Consider the following 20,207-nt stretch of genomic DNA (forward strand, 5'->3'; position numbering starts at 1 on the left):
CCATTGCAAATACAGTTGAAGTCGGAAGTTTACATACTTAGGTTGAAGTCATTAAAACTTGTTTTTCAACCACTCCACAAATTTCTTGTTAACAAACTATAGTTTTGGCAAGTCGGTTAGGACATCTACTTTGTGCAGGACACAAGTAATTTTTCCAACAATTGTTTACAGACAGATTTATAATTCAGTGGGTCAGAAGTTTACGTACACTTAGTTGACTGGGCCTTAACAGCTTGGAATATTCCAGAAAATTATGTCATGGCTTTAGAAACTTCTGATAGGCTAATTGACATCATTTGAGTCAATTGGAGGTGTACCTGTGGATGTATTTCAAGGCCTACCTTCAAACTCAGTGCCTCTTTGCTTGACATCATGGGAAAATAAAAAAAATTAAAATCAGCCAAGACCTGTACAAACAATAGTAAGCAAGTATAAACACCATGGGACCACGCAGCCGTCATACCGCTCAGGAAGGAGACGTGTTCTGTCTCCTAGAGATGAACGTACTTTGGTGCGAGAAGTGCAAATCAATCACAGAACAACAGCAAAGGACCTTGTGAACATGCTAGAGGAAACAGGTACAAAAGTATCTATATCCACAGTAAAACGAGTCCTATATTGACATAACCTGAAAGGCCGCTCAGCAAGGAAGAAGCCACTGCTCCAAAACCCCCATAAAAAAGAGACTACTTTTTGGAGAAATGTCCTCTGGTCTGATGAAACAAAAATATAACTGTTTGGCCATAATGACCATCGTTATGTTTGCAGGACAAAGGGGGAGGCTTGCAAGCCAAAGAACACCATCCCAACTGTGAAGCATGGGGGTGGCAGCATTATGTTGTGGGGGTGCTTTGCTGCAGGAGGGACTGGTGCTCTTCACAAAATAAATGGCATCATGAGGAAGGAAAAGTATGTCGATATATTAAAGCAACATCTCAAGACATCAATCAGGAAGTTAAAGCTTGGTCAGAAATGGGTCTTCCAAATGGACAATGACCCCAAACATACTTCCAAAGTTGTGGCAAAATGGCTTAAGGACAACAAAGTCAAGGTATTGGAGTGGCCATCACAAAGCCCTGACCTCAATCCCATAGAAAATTTGTTGGCAGAACTGAAAAAGCGTGTGTGAGCAAGGAGGCCTACAAACCTGACTCTGTTACACCAGCTCTGTCAGGAGGAATGGGCCAAAATTCACCCACCTTATTGTGGGAAGCTTGTGGAAGGCTACCCGAAAAGTTTGACCCAAGTTAAACAACTTAAAAGCAATGCTACCAAATACTAAGTGAGTGTATGTAAACTTGTGACCCACTGGGAATGTGATGAAATAAATAAAAGCTGAAATATATCACTCTACTATTATTCTGACATTTCACGTTCTTAAAATAAAGTGGTGATCCTAACTGACCTAAGACATGGAATTTTTACTCGGATTAAATGTAATCAATTATGAAAAACTGAGTTTAAATGTGTTTGGCTAAGGTGTATGTAAACTTCCGACTTCAACTGTATATGATTGGAACAGTAGCAACAGAATATATGATGCAACAAACATTGAACAGCATTGTTGTCTGAAAAGCATCTAAACAATGTTTGTACTGATAGAAAATAAGTCTTCACAACTGTATTCCTCAATTTCACCTTTTATTGTTAAGATAAATGCTAACTTAATCATCCAAGCATCACACGGAACACATCCACAGCCAAACTCATTCTATAAACCAGTCTAAATAACAGGTTGTGCTGACAAAAAACATAACACAAATTAGTGACCTAACAGCTAGACTTGTTTAGAATATACCACATCTCTGGTGAGCACAAGATAGAAATGTAATATTGTTTAGAAAAAAGATGTCAGCTAAACTAACAGCAGCTACATCCTTTATGATGGCAGCCATGTTTTTTTTTGTTTTTTTACGAGTGTAAACTCCCTAATCCCAGAATGCCATTCACTATAAAATGCAAACAAGATGGCTGCACCCATTGCCGGAATAAGATCAATTTAGTTTGGCCACTTTTCACCATATAACAAATCTTTGATGTGCTGGTTATAGTGTATACAAAAACCGGAGCACGTGACTTGACAAGTCATTTACAGCTTTTGACAAAACACAAAGCAAATAAAATGTTATCACCTCACAGATTATCACCTCAATTTCAAGCGAACTGCCTAGCCTAGCCGTAGAGTGAAAGCTAAACAGGGTTGCCAGATTTGGGTGAAACTATTTTATTGAGGTTTGTAGTAGGTAATACTTTAAGTTTATACAAATGTGACCACGTTTTGGTAGGAGATCGATAACTGGTCCGCACACGTAACATGCAACCCATAGATGATGCCAAAGTATAAATCTAGATAATCCTGATTAGCTCCATAGTTTATGATAAACCATTATATATATATATACATACACACACACACACACACACACACACACACACACAACCGCGCCTCTATTTTTCAACTTCATATTCATCATCTCCAGCACCATCCCAACATCAACATATGTGAAAATGGAACGTTTCTACAGTATGTTTTATAGTAAAAAAGATGGACAATAAGTGATTCCAATGACATCATCAACCAATTAGTTAGTATTAGGCAATGCCTACTCATAGTTGGTTAAAATCACACAATGCACACCGATGATGTCACGTGCCATTTTCCCATATGTTGATGTTAGGGTGGTGCTGGGGATGATGAATATGAAGTTGAAAAATAGTGACATTTTAATAAACATCTCTTTCAAGGCCAGGTTTAGGAGTTATGGGACAGCCCTCTATGGGTCTATCTGGTTTAAACAGTAGAAGCTGTGTTTGGTTGGGTAACTGACTGCACACCCACAGGATAAAAGCTGCAATTTCACTGAATTGTGTGGTAATGTAGTAATGAAATACACCTGTTGTTTCCCATTACTGTATTTGGTGTTATGTAATTATCTGGCACAATAATAATTAGCACTGGTAGCACTGGTTCTCTCCAGGATTAAGTGCAATCAGGGATTGACTTCGTTACTCGACATGTTTGCATATACTCTAATACACATGCACTAGCTATTTAATGTATGCATATGCAATGTATATACAATAACATTGCATTAAGGTACACATTTATAGGGAACAGTTTGCTTTTTATTAATCTATCCTCAACATCATTATAAGGGAAAATGTTAAGGGATGGTTTGAAAAGGAGTGGGAATGAGGAAGAGAGCGAGGGAGAGGGTGGGTTTTATTCATACTGTAATGATGCGTGGGCCTCAGTGGCTTCAGACGCACAGCTAGCGCTGCTGAGGAGAACTTCCAGAGCCCAAAACAAGAAGCCTCATCCATGAGAACGAGCTGTCGGAGACAAAAGGCAGTGAGTGGTAAAGGTTGGCTGGTGTTGGTGTTGGAGGATGGAGGTTTTACAGACCAAACGACAGACATAGACAAGTGATTTGCTGCTACCGTTAAAATTCTTGATGCACAGGTAGAGTACAGCCTTTTATCTTTGGTAGAAAGACCGATGGTTAATGCAACTGGTGATGCGTTTTATTTTGTAAAATACCCTAATTGATTATCATGCTCTGAATATTTTGTGCAAGATAAAAATAAACTAGGAATATGCCTGCGTACAGAATTGTTTGGATGAAATTGACAGAAACAATTGAGAGGACATTGAGGAGTGTTGCATAACAAACTTCACTTCTAATTAATCAACAAAACAGATTCTTGGTAGCACAGTTTGCAGGGTGGTTTCTTCTAACACAGGCCAAACCATATTTTTATCTGGTTGGTGAATTCTTGGTGAATCATATCTATTCTTCTCAGTGAAGATCCTCATAGCATATCGGATCATTTTCATTTAGCATTTTGCAGAAACTATAAACTGCAGCTCAGTCGGTAGAGCATGGCGCTTGCAACGCAAAGGGTCATGCGTTTTGATTCCCGCTGGGACCACCCATACGTAAAATGAATGCACGCATGACTCTAAGTTGCTTTGGATAAAAGTCTGCTAAATAGCATGTTGTTGTTGTTATTATTGTTATTGTATATTATATAATATTATTTCATTATACATGCTAATTTATATTTTGTTTGCTTTACAGGGATCAATGAGGGTGGTCGAAGAAGTGCAGATAACATAAAGGCATTGAAGAGGAAAAAGGTTGTGTCAGAAAACCAGCTAAAGAAAATACCCAAATCTCCTGTGAAGAAGTCCTTGCAGTCCAAGACCTCCGTGGCAACACTCCAAGCTACCTCGTCCAAGGAAGCCGCACCCTCTTGCTCCTACCCCAACAGCCCTTCTCAAAACCCTGCCAGCTCACCAAGCCAGAACCGAGATACGGAGTATGTCCAGCCTAATGCTGAATCCTCTGAGGGAGTGACATCCTCCATTGACAATGATAGGCTAAAGCAGAGGGAGACGTCCTTCTCAAAGCCACAGTCTCTCGATCCCATCAGTGGTAAAGAGGAATCTGTCTCTGGTGTTGGGGAGTCTCAGCAGCTCAAGGACAGTAAGAGTGGCGAAACAAGCTGTGAAGGTGCCTCTCCTTACCATGCTAGCGCTCCCCTTGAAGTCTTGCTTAAGGCTATGGAACCAGACTTCAGCTCCTTGGCAGAAAAAAAAAAATCCTTTCCAGTCACAGCCGTTGAAAAACCTAGCCGAACTCTTTCTGCTCAGTCTAATAGTGAAGTAAATGCTATGCCAGCTATACATTTTGGACTCCAAACTCAGCCTGCGCATATGCAGAATGACTTTGTAAATACACAAGAGACCTACACAATGCAGTCCTCTACCCAGGCTGTTCCCTTGCAGACTTTGCAGCATGCTAAACAGCATTTCAGCAACTGTGGGGAAAAGTCTGGCTTGCAGATGAGCTTCAGTACTGGCTCCTCCGATACCCTAACTCATTCACCTGTTCCCTCAGGCTCCAATTTCTTGCCTCAGAGCCAGCCACCGGTGGTGCACACATGCCAGTCCCTATCGGCTAGTGTCCCTAGCACCATTCAAGTCCCTGTTACACCTGGTTACAACCCAGTCCAGATGGCCACGGTTGTGAACTTTGGGCTTGAACAGATGTGTAGCATCTCAGCAAAGGACCAGAAGCCTAAGAAGCAGGGGAAGTATGTGTGTGAATACTGCAGTCGGGCATGTGCAAAGCCCAGTGTGTTACTCAAGCACATCAGGTCTCACACAGGAGAGCGGCCCTACCCGTGTGTTACTTGTGGCTTCTCATTCAAAACTAAGAGCAATTTGTACAAGCATAAGAAATCCCATGCTCACGCAATAAAACTGGGGCTTGTGGCGCGTTCCGACTCTGGAAGTGGGTCCCTCTCCGTGGAGTCTGACAAAGCACTTGGAACACATTCAGATGTGGAGGAAAGTGGGGACAGCGATGAGGAAAGTAGCACAGCAGACCTGGACCCTGACTCGTCACAAAGCAGTGTTGCAGCGTTCTCAGAGAGCAGTTTGCAGAGTGCAGGCACAACACAAGGCAATCATGGGGATGCAGGGGACCCATCAGCTGTTTTCCCCCTGAGTCAGAGGGGCTATGAGTCCAAAGGGACAGCTGGCCTCCCAAAAGTGGTCGTCTATCCTGTCAATGTCTCCCCTCAGCGGGCGGACAGTCCAAGAGTCACAGACTCCAGCCCTGAGCAGGCTACTGCCCAGCGGCAAAAGGACTTCCAAACGGCACATCTGAGATCCAGCATCACCGTCCTGTCATCCTTGAAAGAGGTGGATTGCACAAGCCCCCTACAGGATGCAGGAAGTGAGGACGAGGATCAGCAGTGCAGGACTCCACCAGGAGGCGGACATGGTCAGCTTCAGAGGCAGCAAGCCACAGACTTTTCTCAGCAGCAGCAGGGCAAGTGTCTGCTTAGTCCCCGCAGTTTAGGCAGCACAGACTCTGGTTACTTCTCACGTTCTGAAAGTGCAGACCAGGCCATGAGTCCCCCGAGTCCCTTTGTCAAAATAACCCCACCAACAGACATGGATGTCACCAAAAATGCACTTCCTAATCTCCCTGCAGTGGTTGCCACTGCCATGCATGTGGCTTCTGTGGAGAAGCCCCGTGTTGTGCAAGGACAAATGCGTCCTCCATTAGAAACAAAAGCACTCTCTCTCGAGGAACGAATCTCAAAGTTAATATCGGACAATGAGGCAGTGGTTGACGACAAACAATTGGACAGTGTCAAACCAAGAAGGACTTCTCTTTCTAGGAGAGGTAGCATAGACTCCCCCAAATCGTATATATTTAAAGACTCTTTTCAGTTTGACCTTAAACCAATGGCGAGAAGGTCAAGTTCCAGCTCAGACATACCCAAGTCCCCCTTCACCCCCACAGAAAAATGTAAGCCAGTATTTCTTCTATCTGTACCCAATCAGTATACACCAATGGACTGTTTACCAATAACAAGAAGTAATTCTATGCCCACAACTCCAGGGCACTCGGGTCTCCCACCAAACATTGTCCAGCAACCCCACCCACTACGGATCTGTCAGTCTGTTGATGACAAAATTAGTTCCTTAAACGATGATGTGTTTTCATCTGCCCCCTCTACCCCAAATCCAGCAATACATTCTCGTACTCTTGTACGACAAGTAGCAGTGGAGGATTTCTCCACAAGTGAGGGCCTTACCTCAGTCCGTTCCATGGACGAAGGTTACCATGGGTCTAGCATCTCCACTGAGTTAATGCAAAGAAGCAGGTCTTTTGAGCATGCACAAGACCGAAACCGAAAGCCTCTGCAGAGCAAAGGCACAATGTATGAATGTGAGACCTGTCGCAATCGGTACCGAAAACTAGAAAACTTTGAAAATCACAAGAAATTCTATTGTTCAGAGCTCCATGGTCCGAAAAACAAGCCGGTATCTGTCAGAGAGACTGAGCAGGATGTTTTTCAACATGTCATGCAGCAGCCGTTAGTCCCCAGAACCGTTATTTCAGGTATAATGGACCAACAGCAATCAATTAGAAAAAGAAGGAAAATGAAGAGTGTTGGTGACGATGATGACCAATCACCAACTGACACCAATCCCCCATGCTCTGTCAGTTTTGATTCTTGCCAACTATCAACAGCCAGTTCAGGTCGGCCATTTTCTCAGCACTCTATCATGGTTGATCTACAGCCTAAAAGCAACCCACCGCAAATAACTCAAAATCAGCTAGTAGCAAGAGGTACAGATGCATCAGAATCAAGACTGTCACCGATCAGAGAAACCCAGGTTAACACCTCTGGTAAAGAGAGAGGCGACCTACAGAGGCAAGGCAGTGGTACATCAGTTATCAGACACACCAACTCTTTAAGCAAGCCCAATTCCTTTGAGACCTCTGAATCTATTGACAGGGCCTCTCCTGTTGATTTCATGTACAAAGATGGCCATAGCACAGGAAAAACTAAGGCCGATGCTACTGCCAATCTTTCATTAGAGAGCTACCATGAAAAGATGTCCATTCCTAAATGTGCCGACCAGGGGAAACAAGGGATGGAAAACCGTGTCGACAGCACATTAGCAGCAGTGGCTGAGAGCTGTGCTGCTGTCCAACAGTCTCGTCTGGTTCGCCAAAATAACATTCCTGAAATCCTGGTCACAGAGGAACCCGATCGGGAGCATGACAGTCAGAGCACTGAGCAAGGGGAAAAGGTTGCAGATACATTCAACTGGCCCCAGAGGAGCGAGAGCCTGTCCAAACTACCGACAGAAAAGCTTCCACCCAAGAAAAAGAGAATTCGTCTGGCTCAGATGGAGCACTCCTCTGGAGAATCGAGCTTCGAGTCTTCACTGTCTCGTAGCCTCAGCAGAGACAGTAGCCTCTCAAGATGCTCCAGTATCTCAGCCTCCTTCGACCGGGATGAGCCATCCAGGTCAGAGAGCCCCTCCAGAGGAGAATTTGTCAACAAAATATCTGAGCCTCAAGGGCTACCAATAGCCTTCAACACCCTGGGGGTCCCTGGCATGATAAGACGTGCTGCCTCAGAACAGATCAGTTGCACTCAACCCTCAGTGGAGATTTTGTGCGACTATCGCAGCAAGTCCTTTGACTTTGGCAGTGTGTCTCCCAGCAGGTCTCTGCCACCCAACAGGTCAATGTCACCAATGGAACTGCCAACGAGTGCTCAAGCCTTCCCGTCTGTACAGGTACCTCTCATTGAAAGGCGAAGGGGGCCCTTGGTACGCCAGATGTCTTTAAAGATTGGGCCAGAGAGTCAGCAACATGTCGGGAGGCATGCCATACCTCTCCAGAGGCTCCCCACTGTATTCTCTACATCTCAGCAGAGGCCTCAACAGACTGCCAACAAGCCTCCCCTTGCCCAACCCTTTATTGTGCATTCTGGAGAAACTCTCCCTCAGAAGAATGAAAGAATGGTGCAAAGCATTAACTTGGGCAGCCAAGGTCAACTGCCTCAAGTTCATGGCCTTCCACACCCTTGGCACCTAACATCGAGGGTTCAGACATGCCAAAATATACAGCAATCTGTGGTTCATGTCGTGGTCGGCCAAGAAGATGCCCAGAACAAATCTGCTGACTCTCAAGACAAGAAAAGCTTTGTGCCCAAATACCAACTGCAGTGTCCTGCTCTGAGACCAAGCCAAACATACTCTCTCTCTACAACACAGGGTACTCAGACAACTTTGCCAGTCTTAGCAATACCTATTGCCAATCAGATGCAAAGTATTTCGAAGTCTTCAGATGTTCTCCACAATGTCTGTGTGGCACAACCGTGTTTTCAGATTGTAGGCAATAAGACACAATCAATAGTCTTGCCTGTAAGCCTACAAAATGACCCACCTTCTCAAAACCTACCAGGTGCTCTCCAATTGCCACAGATACTGATAACTCATGAGCAGATGCACCCTTCCCTCTCTGTGGCCAGTAACCTGTATGTTGTAGATACTGACACAAAGACTGTACCAGAAATGAACAAGGACAGGCCTCCAGCATCTACTGGCCTTCAAGTAAAACACGGTTTAGTTTCCAATACCCAGAACCATATTGGTGAAATTCAAAGAGCTCCCTCCCTGGGGTCCTTACACTGCACCCAGAAAATGGCAGCTGTGACCCTTTGCCCACAACAAGAGCCCATTGCCTCAAGCAAGAGAATGCTCTCCCCTGCCAACAGCTTGGATATCGCCATGGAAAAACATCAGAAGCGAGCAAAGGATGAACATGGTGCCGCATGCCTCACTGATGGCAGGTCAGTCAACTACCTGAACTCCAAGATGGCGGAGGTAACTAGGCAACGGAAGCTTATGCTAGTCCGGCAGGTGTGCACCACTGAACCAGTGGATAGTCCCATTGAAACTGAGGCCCCTCCACTGCAACACGAGAAGCCAGTAGGTGAAAAGGACGCCCAGACTCCTAAGAACTGCAAGACTATGACACCTGAAAGCACCGGAAAGGATGAACCATCTTCTGTAGTTCCCCAGGAACAACCACGCTCTGCATTAAACACCGCTCCAGGGAGTCATGTCTCCTCCTCTGTGCCAGCTAACGCCTCCCTGAAGCCTCAAGACAAGAGCGAGGAAGAGAGATGGTCTCCCGCCAAGTCTCCCATTAGGCCCTCGACTTTCCATGGACAGGTGAAATTGGCCTCATCTGTATCTGTCGTCAACACACGAGACAGCCATCGCCTGTCTTTCCCCAGCCTGAAAACTGCCACCACCTTCACTTGGTGTTACCTGATGAAGAGGAGGCCTCTGCATGTTCCCCAGACGGACCAGAAGGTTTCGGCCTACTCCACCTGGGCGGTGAGCCCCAACAACCCCAACCCACTGGGCCTGCCCACCAAAGTGGTGATGTCTCTCTTTGACTCCAAGCAGAACTCCAAGAAAATACACTACACAGAAGCCATAACGACAAGTATGAAATCCGACATCTTGGCCTATTCAAGCAAGCTAAAAGACGTCATGCCTAAGGTAAGAACCAAACATAATTTGTCAAACGTTAATTTCATTTTTCACATTTATTTGTAGAATTATCTGTGTTTTTAATTTTCCATCATTTAATCTCTTAATCCATTTAAATATATCCATAATTTTATGATAGAAATTTGTGAAGGGCATGTTATCACATTATGTTTTCTGTCTTGTACTTAGTTCATTTCTCAAATCAACTTACACCCTAGGTCCTAAAGCCTCAGAAATCTGTAACAACTGAGAATAACAGCAAAGTGCAACCTGAGAGTCAGGTGAGCAGCGAGTCAGACAAGGATTCTTCCTCATCCAAAATAGAGCCACGGAGGGTCAAAATATTTGATGGAGGGTATGTGTCTTAACCGTAATATAAATATTTTCATTGTCTCCTCAATTTGATTAGTTATTGTAAGGATTCAGTCATGTTGGGTGTATGCACTTATTGTTTTTCACCTTCTTGTGAACCCTGCAGATTCAAATCTAACGAGGATTATGTGTATGTGCGTGGGCGTGGTCGTGGTAAATACATCTGTGAGGAGTGTGGGATCCGCTGCAAGAAGCCCAGCATGCTGCGTAAACACATCCGCACCCACTCTGACGTACGGCCCTACCACTGCACCCACTGCAACTTCTCCTTCAAGACTAAAGGTCAGAGCTTACGGCAGCAATAGCGTGGTTTGGTTTCTAATAAATGAATCAATAGCTGTTATATCTGTAAACTGCTTATAACCCCTTTAGAAATACAAGTTATATTATAACGTAATGTATATATTACATTATAAACTGGGAGGTTTGAGCCCGGAATTCTGATTGGCTGAAAGCCATGGTATATCAGACCGTATACCATGTGTATGACAACATGTATTTTTACTGCTCTAATTACTTTGGTAACCAGTTTATAAACTGAGCAAAAAAAGAAACGTCCTCTCACTGTCAACTGCGTTTATTTTCAGCAAACTTAACATGTGTAAATATTTGTATGAATATAACAACATTCAACAACTGAGACATAAACTGAACAAGTTCCACAGACATGTGACTAACAGAAATGGAATAATGTGTCATTGAACAAAGGGGGGGTCGAAATCAAAAGTAACAGTCAGTATCTGGTGTGGCCACCAGCTCCATTAAGTACTGCAGTGCATCTCCTCTTCATGGACTGCCAGTTCTTGCCAGTTCTTGCTGTGAGATGTTACACCACTCTTCCACAATGGCACCTGCAAGTTCCCGGACATTTCTGGGGGAAATGGCCCTAGCCCTCAACCTCCGATCCAACAGATCCCAGACATGATCAATGGGATTGAGATCCGGGGTCTTCGCTGGCAGAACACTGATATTCCTGTCTTGCAGGAAATCATGCATAGAACGAGCAGTATGGCTGGTGGCATTGTCATGCTGGAGGGTCATGTCAGGATGAGCCTGCAGGAAGGGTACCACATGAGGGAGGAGGATGTCTTCCCTGTAACGCACAGCATTGAGATTGCCTGCAATGACAACAAGCTCAGTCCGATGATGCTGTGACACACCGTCCCAGACCATAACGGACCCTCCAAATCGATCCCGCTCCAGAATACAGGCCTCGGTGTAACGCTCATCAGGGATTGTGCGTTCCTGGTGTAACTCGGGCAGTTATTGTTGCCATCCTGTACCTGTCCTGCAGGTGTGATGTTCGGATGTACCGATCCTGTGCAGGTGTTGTTACACGTGGTCTGCCACTGCGAGGACGATCAGCTGTCCGTCCTGTCTCCCTGTAGCGCTGTCTTAGGCGTCTCACAGTACGGACATTGCAATTTATTGCCCTGGCTACGTCTGCAGTTCTCATGCCTCCTTGCCGCATGCCTAAGGCATGTTCACACAGATGAGCAGGGACACTGGGCATCTTTCTTTTGGTGTTTTTCAGAGTCCGTAGAAAGGCCTCTTTAGTGTCCTACGTTTTCATAACTGTGACCTTAATTGCCTACCGTCTGTAAGCTGTTAGTGTCTTTACGACCGTTCCACAGGTGCATGTTCATTAATTGTTTATGGTTCATTGAACAAGCATGGGAAACGGTGTTTAAACCCTTTACAATGAAGATCTGTGAAGTTATTTTGATTTTTATGAATTATCTTTTAAAGACAGGGTCCTGAAAAAGGGACTATTCTTTTTTTGCTGAGTTTAATCTCAATAAAGCTCCTCGGGGCTTTGTGATATATGGCCAATGTACCATGGCTAAGGGCTGTGTCCAGGCACTCCGAGTTGGGTCGTGCTTAAGAACAGCCCTTAGCCGTGGTATATTGGCCATATACCACACCCCCTCAGGCCTTATTGCTTAATTATACCAGCACCAGTAGCATGGTTTGGGTTATAATAAATTAACCAACGTGTTATTGCTGTTTATTAATTATCTATAAGCATTTAATAAATTATAATCCTAACAATTAATAATAATAACTGTAAACTCATCTTTTTTTTTTAACTTTTTTTTTTACAATTTGTGTTATTTATAAACCATTTATAATGTGTAACATAATGTAAAGTGTTACCATTATTTGGAACTCAAGATGTCTAATTTTTTTCATTTTTCATGTAACTCAAGATGTCTAATTATTTGATCATCAAAAAAAATTCAGAACCCACATAAAACCCCTTTTTATGTATAGCAGGTGTATCTTAATATATAAGGTACACCTTATATACCTTTGGTTTACAATAAATTAACCAGTGGGTTACAGCTGTTTATTACAGATTTATAAATCTGTAATCTTAAAACGAATGATTATAAGGTATAATATATATCTTAAAGTGTTAACATTATTTGTAAGTCAAGATAGCTATTTGCTTATCTACAGGGCTGGGATCAATTCAAATTGAAGGCAGTTTAATTTAATATTCAAAAATTGAAAAACTTTTTCAATAAATATCTTCTACTCCTCAGTTTATTGGGAAGTCATTGATGCTCATTGACTACCGGTCAAACATTTTCAAACACCAACTCATTCAAGGGTTTTTCTTTATTTTTACTATTTTCTACAATGTAGAATAATAGTGAAGACATCACAACTATGAAATAACACTTAGTAACTAAAAAGTGTTAAACAAATCAAGATATATTTTATATTTGAGATTCTTCAAATCGCCACCCTTTGCCTTGATGACAGCTTTGCACACTCTTGGCATTCTCTCAACCAGCTTCATGAGGTAATCACCTGGAATTAATTTCAATTAACAGGTGTGCCTTGTTAATTTGTGGAATTTATTTCCTTTTTAATGCATTTGAGTCAATCAGTTGTGTTCTGACAAGGTAGGGGGGTATACAGAAGATAGCCCAATTTTGTAGAAGACCAAGTCCATATTATGGCAAGAACAGCTCAAATAAGCAAAGAGAAATGACAGTCCATCATTACTTTAAGACATGAAGGTCAGTCAATCCAGGAACATTTCAAGAACTTTGAAAGTTTCTTCAAGTGTCGTCTCAAAAACCATCAAGCGCTGTGATGAAACTGGCTCTCATGAGGACCGCCACAGGAATGGAAGACCCAGAGTTACCTCTGCTGCAGAGGATAAGTTCTTTAGAGTTAACTGCACCTCAGGTTGCAGCCCAAATAAATGCTTCACAGAGTTCAAGTAACAGACACGTCTCAACATCAAATGTTCAGAGGAGACTGTGTGAATCAGGCCTTCATGGTCGAATTGCTGCAAGGAAACCGCTACTAAAGGACACCAAAAAGAAGAAGAGAATTGCTTCGGCCAAAAAACACGAGCAATGGACATTGGACCGGTGGAAATTTGTCCTTTGGTCTGGAGTCCAAATTGGCGATTTTTGGTTCCAACCGCCGTGTCTTTGTGAGATATGGTATGTGGGTGAACAGATGTGTGTATTTCCCACCATAAAGCCTGGAGGATGAGGTGTTATGGTGTGGGGGTGCTTTGCTGGTGACTCTGTCTGTGATTTATTTAGAATTCAAGGCACAGTTAACCAGCATGGTTACCACAGCATTCTGCAGCGATACGCCATCCCATCTGGTTTGGGCTTAGTGGGACTATCATTTGTTTTTCAACAGGACAATGACCCAACACAACTCCAGGCTGTGTAAGGGCTATTTTACCAAGAAGGAGAGTGGTGGAGTGCTACATCACCCGACCTCGCCTCCACAATAACCCGACCTCAACCAAATTGAGATGGTTTGGGATGAGTCGGACCGCAGAGTGAAGAAAAAGCAGCCAACAAGTGCTCAGCGTATGTGGGAACGCCAAGACTGTTGGAAAAGCATTCCAGGTGAAGCTGGTTGAGAGAATGCCAAGAGAGCATTCTGTCATCAAGGTGGCTATTTGAAGAATCTCAAATATATAAAATATATTTTGATTTGTTTAACACTTTTTTGGTTACTACATGATTCCATATTTGTTTATTTTATGGCTTTGATGTCTTCACAATTATTCTACAATGTAGAAAATAGTACAAATAAAGAAAAAACGTTGAATGAGTAGTACTTCTAAAACTTTGGACCCGTAGTGTACTTCCTGAATTGACTGCCTTCAATCTGAATTAACTCCAGCCCTGTAGATAAGCAAATAGCTATCTTGAGTTACAAATAATGCCTAGCTGCTGGCTGTTGCAGGCTTTGGTGTCATAAGGGATATGCACAGAAAACAGTCATATTGTCATATTTCTTTGGGCAAGAAAACAAGAATTGTGAGGCCAATAATGCAATGTTCAATCAAATGACAGTATAATAAATCTTAAATTACATGTGTGGGCAGACATTAATTGCCTGCCAGATATTGCACTTCATTCCTTTGTTTCTACTTTTTAAGGCCCTTTTTACTTTCAATAGCACACAACTGAGTTTCGCTCTAATCTTTTTACTGTTAGAAGCCTTGATGGTTTTGAAGACTTTGTCTTTCTCTCTGTCTTCTAAAAGAGGCAGGATGATTCACCATTCTCGAACCTGTCTACCCACTCGACACTGCAGAACAGTACTCGGTGTCAGAGCATCATCCCACGTTCCTTTAAAAACATTTTATTTATGAATTACTCACCCATTACATGCAGCCTGCCTAGAGATAGTGGCGCAATCTCAAATGGCACCCTATTCCTTATGTAGTGCACCAGTTCTGACCAGACCCTATCGGCCCTAGTTAAAAGTAGTGCACTATGTAGGGAATAGGCTGTCGTTTGGGGCATAGACAGTGCTCTCAGACTTACGTAAGCTCCTCCTGTGGCGTGTAAGCTTGTCCCACCTTAACAAACTTGTGGCCTTCTTTCTCAAAAAAAGAAATCATGTGGTGTTTGGTTTTTATTTCAGAATGGTCCTCCACTTGTAAAGAGCATCTCATTTTTATATTGCTGCTATGCAATGATGTTTCCATTTAAAACTTAAATCTCTTCTTACAGGGAATCTGACCAAGCATATGAAGTCCAAGGCCCACAGTAAGAAGTGCATGGAGATGGGGGTGTCTGCAGGCCTCGAGGACCATGATACAGAGGACTCAGGTACTTCACATTTCAGCATCAACCCACTGTCATAGGGCCTCTATGTGCTGGCTATTTAAAAAGTGAATTCACCACAGATCTGTAATACACACAGGCAATGATGGGCAAAAATGTCAAAATACATTTACAAAATACCATAAATATCAATGTATCAAAATAAACTACATCGTACTTTAATTAAAATACATGTATTTTGCATTTTAAAATACAGAAATACATTTGCAATTAGGCGGCCCGAACAGCAACAACATTCACTGTAACGGTTACAGACTGTGATATGTTGTTGTTCATCTACCTTAGTTGAATGTACTGACTATAAGTCACTCTGGATAAGAGTGTCTGCTAAATGACCAAAATGCAAATGTACATGTGAAAATGAACATACCAAAATTAAATGCAAAGCACACTGGGTATTATTATTGGCCTTGTTTTGGGGCAGAGCCCATTAGAATAATACTCAGAATGCTTTGCAATTGTTCATTTTTACATATACATTTATATTTAGTTCATATAGCAGACACTCTTATCACACCATAGTGTCATCAGACTTCTGATAACAATGCAGGGTGAAAGGGGGTCACAATATGGTGAACCGCTATAAAAAATAGTATAGAAAAGTATTTTGTATTTAGAAAATACAAATGACAGCCCCCAAAATGATCTTGTTACAAAATAAATTGGAGTGTAGTTCAGCCCATTGTAATATAAATGACAAAATACTCTGAAGTAATTTAAATACATATTTCAAATACATGTAACAGAAATTCTGCCCATATCTGCACACAGGCGTACTGACGTATGTGATAGGATGGCTGTTATAAAGTCAGTTCATCACAGGTTTGAAAGAGAGCATAAACCAACAGGAATTAACATATTCCTCTTAGTTCAAAGGGATATTACAGATTTGTAGTAATATTTGTATTTTTTTCACTTTCAGTATCAGAACTCTTAATCCACACAGATCCCCTAGCTAAACTGGGATGCACTAACATTCAGATTTAAGCCTGTGTTTATAACACAAAATGTGAATTTGATTAGGAAGGTTTACACCAATCTCATATGGATTCTAACAACAGAATCACCCTTTCCTTTAGTTCCCGAAAATGACTTCACACAGCTATGAAATGCCAATTCCCTGTCTGCGTTGTGTAGCCATGCCAATCAATAGCCATGATGCCACTGCTAGGTTTCTAATTAGACATTCTAAATGCCGCTTCTTTATCAGTTAACTGGGAGTACACGTGGGCGGCATGCACAGGCAGCGTTTAGAAGGGAAATTGCTGCGTCTAATTTTAGAGAGAGAGAGAGAGGCAGAGGCTAAAAGGCTTTCTATGGTCCCAGGCCAATAGGATATTTGTTTTTCTCCTTCTGCCTCCTTCAATGCTAGGTTGCATCCCAAATGGCACCCTATTCCCTATATAGTGCTCTACTTTTGACCAGGGACCTATACCCTTTCAGATGCACTCATTGTGTACTCGATCTTAATGCTATTCATTGCCAAGTTTTCTTACTTTAGGAGTGGGATATAGAAACAGTGCCAGATATAGGATTTCCAAAGCCCCCATATGACTGTGTCAATGTTGGTTAATAGTTGTACATATTGACACGGCTGTCTCGTATACTAAGTGCCCTCTATCTCTCTACCCTAGGAGACCATAGCCAGGTGGGCACTGCAGACCGCCCAGATTCAGACGGAGAGGACTCGGAGGGCGCTGACGATGACAACGATGATGACAACGAAGAAGAGGAAGAGGACAGCCAGGCTGAGTCGGGCCTGTCCACCAACCCCTCGGTCTCGGCCAGCCCCCAGCACATACCCTCCTCCCTCCAGGCTGAGCTCCCTCCCAGCTCCCTCCTTGCTCAGATGTCCATCCACCACCACCGCCAAGCTCCCCTGTCCCTCCCCCAACTCCCCGGCTCCGACTCCCACACCCACGACGCCTCAGACACAGAGTCTGTGCCCATGCTGAGCCCCGTCTCCCTGGTCAAGCAGATGTCAATCTCCGGAGGGTGTTCAAGCCCTGGCCCCCCGCCCTACTCCCCACCCCCCCACACCTCCGACACTGAGTCGGTGCACATGATGAGCCCTGTCTCGCCGTGCAGGCAGATGTCCATCGACTACCCCGACTTTGAAGTGCCCCCTAGTCCTCCAGCACCAGGCAAGGGCTGCTCCAAACTTGGCCAGGTGAGACCCACCATGTTCTCCTCATCCCATCCTCTCTCTCTCTCCATCCCTCCCTCCATCCCTCTGTCCCTGTCTCTCCGCACTTTCATACCCAAACTCTTTGCCTTGAATCCCGCATGTGAGACACTTTAGCAAAGTTGCTCTGAATGCTTGAAAAGGTGAATGCATTTCTGATGGGCAGCTTGTTAGAAGGCTTGTTTTTTAGTAACAGATTATCATCTCATGTCTTCACTGGGTTTTTCCTGTGAAAAGATATGGGGAATATGTTCAGTGTTTGTCATGTTTCCAGTGATAAGACATGTAGAGTATGTAAAGGTCATAATTACTCATTTTTATAAATGTTTGCTCTTTCCCAGGATGGCTCTTTGGCTCCTCCCACCCTGCCAACGAGTGAGCCAGGTGTCCCTATCGGGACAGACGTCAGCACTCAGACCACCTCTTTCACCCCCCAGACCTCCTCCTACAGCCCCTTGCACTTTCCCTCCCAGGTCTCGACCCAAGGATCAGGGGCCACACAGGGGACACACACCCACCTCTTCAGCCACCTGCCTCTGCACTCCCAGCAGCCCTCTTGCTCCTCCTACAGCATGGTCCCCGTGGGGGGCATCCAGCTGGTGCCTGCTGGCCTGCCAGCCTACTCTACCTTTGTGCCTATCCAGGCCGGCACTGTCCAGCTCACCATCCCCGCAGTGAGTGTCATCCACCGGAATACCAGTCCACTCCCACTCCCATTCCCCAAATCCTCTCACTCCCCCCAGCCTGAGGGCTCTCCCTTGACCCCCACCAACCAGCCCCTGGTGGTTCAGGAGCCCATCAGCAGTATCATGCCCTGCTTCCCCCTGGGGCAGGTCACCGGCTTGCAGGCCCTTGGTACCTCCCAGCAGACGCTGCAGTCCATGGGTCTGGAGACCCTCAACGTCATGGGACTGACCAGCTCAGGAGGCCTGACGCTCAACGCCACCCTGGACCTGCAGGTCCTGACTGCCAGCCCCAGCTCCCAGAGCAGCACGGGCCCTCACCATCACCACACCCACCACACACCCATCCCCGGCCTGCAGATCCTCAACATTGCCCTGCCCGCCCTCATCCCCTCGCTCAGCCCTCTCTCCGCCCTCAGTCCCCTCCCTGGACCCTCTGAGAGGCAGGGCAGCCCTGAGGCACAAGGGGCCACCCGACTCTCCTCTCAGACTGAACTAGGACCCTTGGTCAGCTGTCCGTCTGCTGCATCATCCTCTCCCGCTGCCACCCTGAGAGGAAGTCCCACCCAGGAAGTGACATCAGGCAGCAGACCCAGCAGCTCTGGGCACAGGAGCTCCGGAGGCTCTGATCACACGCAGACTCCAGGGAAGGAAGGGAGGGTTACAACATCTCTACCACAGCCCTCCACGGCTGCAGCTCCTGGGGGGGGTGTTGAGCGGGCAGGGGGATCCAGTGAGCCTGTCACGCCTCAGAGGCAGTCGATGCTGTCACGGCAGCAGGTGACGGAAGACTTTATCGATGACTCAGCATCCAGCGATGATGAGGACAGACTGGTCATTGCCACCTGAAACCCCCAGTCGAATAGCCTGGTCAAATCAAACCGAATGCTGAGCTTACAATGGTGATTGCAGCGTTCAATCTGGGTTACCAGGCTACCTATTGAAAAGCTCTTTCTTTGTTCTCTTTTTGTAATGCTTGTCACTTTCTAAGACTGAAAACACTTCAGGGTGGGTTTGTTTCTCTGCAAATCACCTTTCAAAGCACAGTTTCTGACATTCATATTGTATGTGCAATCATAAATGATTATTATTATTATGATGATGATGATGATAATGATGACCAATCATTTTTCTTTTTACTTTTTTTGTCAGCTCCAGACAATTTTTTTTTTTGTACATGTTGTATAGACAATTGTGCCTTTTTGGAGTTACTTGTTTTAGGAACCTGTAAATAATACCTTAAAAATTCAGCAGTTGCTTGTGTTTATTTCGATGACATGGAAGTGAAAATGGAGGATAACCATCTTATTTTGGAAGGTTTTATGTCAATCGTAAATTTATGGAAAAATAAATGTGTTGTACTGGTATATGTACATTTCTATGGATTTGGGGCATTGTTTCTGTGTACAGATGTTGTGTTCAACTATTTATTATATTCCATTTAGTGCCCATGATGATTCATAAATCCATAGGTATATGTAATATGGTAGCTTTACATTGCGGTATCAATATTATTATCAACTGTATCAGTAAAACTTTGTTTACAAATGTACAAATGGTATTCATGTTTTTTGTCTCAGATGCACCTAAGTTTTAACATTTAATAAAATGTCATACTGTTTAGAAGATGGACAAGAGTTCTGGACCACATATGACAAAAGCCTTTTTCTTGATCTTATGTACAACATTTTATCTCACATGCAGCAAAAGTTCACGGATTAAAAACAAAATGTCTACATCCATCCGGATGTTAGCATCAATGTGTAATTCAACACTCAATCATACGGTAACAGTTCAACATTAGCTTTTTCAACGCCACGGTTCCCCAATGCTCTACATAATTTCACAATCAGCCTTATAGTGGTTTCATATTCCGTGGGAAAGAGCCATTTTCATCAGGAATGCTCTCGGAGGGCACTGACCAAACAAATGCAATCAGACCTCTATCACACACC

The 20,207-nt window shown here is 44.0% G+C and overlaps 1 protein-coding gene across 6 annotated transcripts in view; it reads left to right on the forward strand.

Annotated features, from left to right (window-relative positions):
* Positions 1 to 19,893, forward strand: part of hivep1 (HIVEP zinc finger 1) — an 85,879-nt gene extending 65,986 nt beyond the window's left edge. For all 6 annotated transcript variants that reach the window (XM_029734993.1, XM_029734992.1, XM_029734997.1 and 3 more), the window contains exons 4-9: positions 4,083 to 9,898; positions 10,108 to 10,244; positions 10,368 to 10,543; positions 15,271 to 15,369; positions 17,019 to 17,554; positions 17,911 to 19,893. In XM_029734993.1, the coding sequence (XP_029590853.1) occupies positions 4,083 to 9,898; positions 10,108 to 10,244; positions 10,368 to 10,543; positions 15,271 to 15,369; positions 17,019 to 17,554; positions 17,911 to 19,101 (7,955 nt within the window). In that variant the 3' untranslated portion in view covers positions 19,102 to 19,893. The remainder of the gene's footprint in view (positions 1 to 4,082; positions 9,899 to 10,107; positions 10,245 to 10,367; positions 10,544 to 15,270; positions 15,370 to 17,018; positions 17,555 to 17,910) is intronic.
* The last annotated feature ends 314 nt before the right edge of the window (positions 19,894 to 20,207 follow it).

The sequence above is a fragment of the Salmo trutta genome, chromosome 36, assembly GCF_901001165.1.
Source record: "Salmo trutta chromosome 36, fSalTru1.1, whole genome shotgun sequence".
Lineage (NCBI taxonomy): Eukaryota > Metazoa > Chordata > Actinopteri > Salmoniformes > Salmonidae > Salmo > Salmo trutta.